The sequence below is a fragment of the Hermetia illucens genome, chromosome 3 (assembly GCF_905115235.1).
Source record: "Hermetia illucens chromosome 3, iHerIll2.2.curated.20191125, whole genome shotgun sequence".
NCBI lineage: Eukaryota > Metazoa > Arthropoda > Insecta > Diptera > Stratiomyidae > Hermetia > Hermetia illucens.
The window spans coordinates 28,931,679-28,933,910 of record NC_051851.1 but is presented as its reverse complement, the minus strand read 5'-3'; the positions used below and the strand labels follow the sequence as shown (position 1 = coordinate 28,933,910).

Here is a 2,232-nt window from a genome sequence, read left to right as displayed (position 1 = left end):
GGCTCCTATAAAGAAGCGGCTGGGAGGGAATAATTCTTACTATAAGCAAAAGAACTCCGCTAGACATGGTCCCAAGCCCAATTGAGAGAGAAAGGAGAGATGAGGCACTAGCTGTTTCGGAGTGCAGGTGGGGCAAATCACACCCGGGTTAATGGTGTTCGAGTCGAGTTGATGATTCTCCTGTAAACATAGGAATGAAAATTCAATTAATTACAACGTGTTCAAAGCGGTTAAAAGTAATAGAAATTGTTGGCCTGATAACCTGCAAATCTTGAATATTATTTATGCTTCGGTAACTCATACTCATGCTTCGGAGGCGGACTGATGTTTCCGCTTCGAGTTCTACATTCATCATGGGTTTATGCTTGGCTTTTAAATTGTGGGAATGATTTTCGAAGACGATATCGAGACCCTCCAGAATGAATGCTGGACCCAACTCCACGGGAAACTCTGAATATTATAAGGTTAAGCGAGATGAACATTCCTCTTTGCCTTACAATTTCGTTTTATTGCCCTTTGGAAAGTCCGCCAAAAACGTGAACTCGGTGTCAGATTAATATTTACTGCATCCACAAAAAGCCCTTACATGTCCTGGGAATCGGTCTACCTGCAGTGTTGTACGGAGGAGGCGCTAATGGCTGTTATCAGAGCAATATATGACCACACGGTGCCAAGAGTTGTCTCGGGGCAAAATCTCTGAGGAATTTGAGGTCTAAAGCAGAGTCGAACAGGTTGCATTCTATAGTCAATTTTATTCCTTGTGTCCATGTAAGCTTCTTTGAAAGTCTTGGAGGGTGCTAAAGAACATTATAGCGAAGTCGTGACTGAAAATCTGAGGTGCAGTTAGTACATAAAAATTAGTAGTGATTCCAAAAGTGGTTAGTACATAGTCAGGTACGAATATTTCGAAAAAAAGACGTGCAGGTAAATAGAAGTGGATGACAAATCGGTGATAACCCTCAGTTCTCTTGAGAACTATACGCACTTTATTCTGGGAGTATCCACCTTTAAGGATATTTGAAACTCTATTATTCTCATAGTACTCCCTCTTTATTAATTTTAATGTGCATAAAAAATATTCTGAAAATATATAATTTAAACGTCCAATCCCAGACTCTCTACTTTGTAATAAGTGCAAATACACAAATTTCCAACAAACGAAGCGATCCATACAGTTGAGGACAGGAACTGGAAGCAAATAGCAGCTATCAGAAGAGCTGCGGTGTTAATATGATCCCGACGTACATGTTTTGAAGAACATGCATCTAGATGTGTGAACACTCTAAAACAAGACGCTGTTGTAGGATTAGTTGCATCAATATTAATATTGGGGAATATATGGCAGCCCCGCCTGAGGGAACCTCTTCCAATCTCACAAGTCTGGAAGAAGCCGACAATAATGAAAAGTGCATATGCAAAATTTAGAAGTCCACAAATCAGGCAACATATTGCTTCGATTCTGGGCTTAGCCGTGCACCTTGTCTGATGAAAGCTGAGTCTAAAAAATAAAAACCCACTCAGTTGATATCAAGGCAGAATCGAGGACCTACTTACTGTGATTCTTCGAATCTTTTTTTCTGGCATACATAGAAGAGATGAATAAGTGCCGCCCACAATGCTACCGCAAGGAAGGGAAGCATCCCATAAATCGATGAATAACACAAGATTTTTTTGCCTCCTTTCGAAAAGAATGCGTTGCGGTAATTTTTCACCTCACTTGCATACAATATGCATCCTTGCTCCGGAGCGCCCATCAAATCGTGCCAGTAACTCCACAAAATTGAAAAAAATATAAAAGTTGACATGCAAAAAAGCAATATGAGAATATATGCTGCTGAAAATAAAGTGTGAACCAAAAAATATTGCATTAGCAACAAGAACTATGAGTAAATTTAATATTTCAGCTGCATATATTCAATGAAAATTTGACATCCTTAAAGATCACTGACGGGGAATTTATCAGTTCCAGTTGCGGGTAGTTTTTGACTTATCATGACATAGCTTGCGACGGTTTAGGGAATCTGTTTTACTATAATTTTTTATTATGATGGAAAGAAGTCGGGCAATATGCAATGGTGCAAACACTTCTAATCATTTTATACAGTTGAAAGGGTGGTTTCATTTGAGAAAGAGTATTTTGCCACTGAATTCAAAAAATTGCTTATAAAAAATGTCTAAAGAAGGGTCGAACTACTTCACATCATATTAAAGTGGCCCTGTTTAAAGTTAGGA

At 38.9% G+C, this 2,232-nt stretch overlaps 1 protein-coding gene across 1 annotated transcript; it reads right to left on the bottom strand.

Annotated features, from left to right (window-relative positions):
* Window positions 1-1,037: 1,037 nt before the first annotated feature.
* Window positions 1,038-1,993, bottom strand: LOC119652008. Its single transcript, XM_038055939.1, has 2 exons — window positions 1,555-1,993; window positions 1,038-1,498 (listed from the first exon to the last, which is right to left on the bottom strand). The coding sequence occupies exons 1-2, from the start codon at window positions 1,866-1,868 to the stop codon at window positions 1,096-1,098; spliced, it is 717 nt and encodes a 238-aa protein (XP_037911867.1). The 5' UTR covers window positions 1,869-1,993; the 3' UTR covers window positions 1,038-1,095.
* Between the last annotated feature and the right edge of the window lie 239 nt (window positions 1,994-2,232).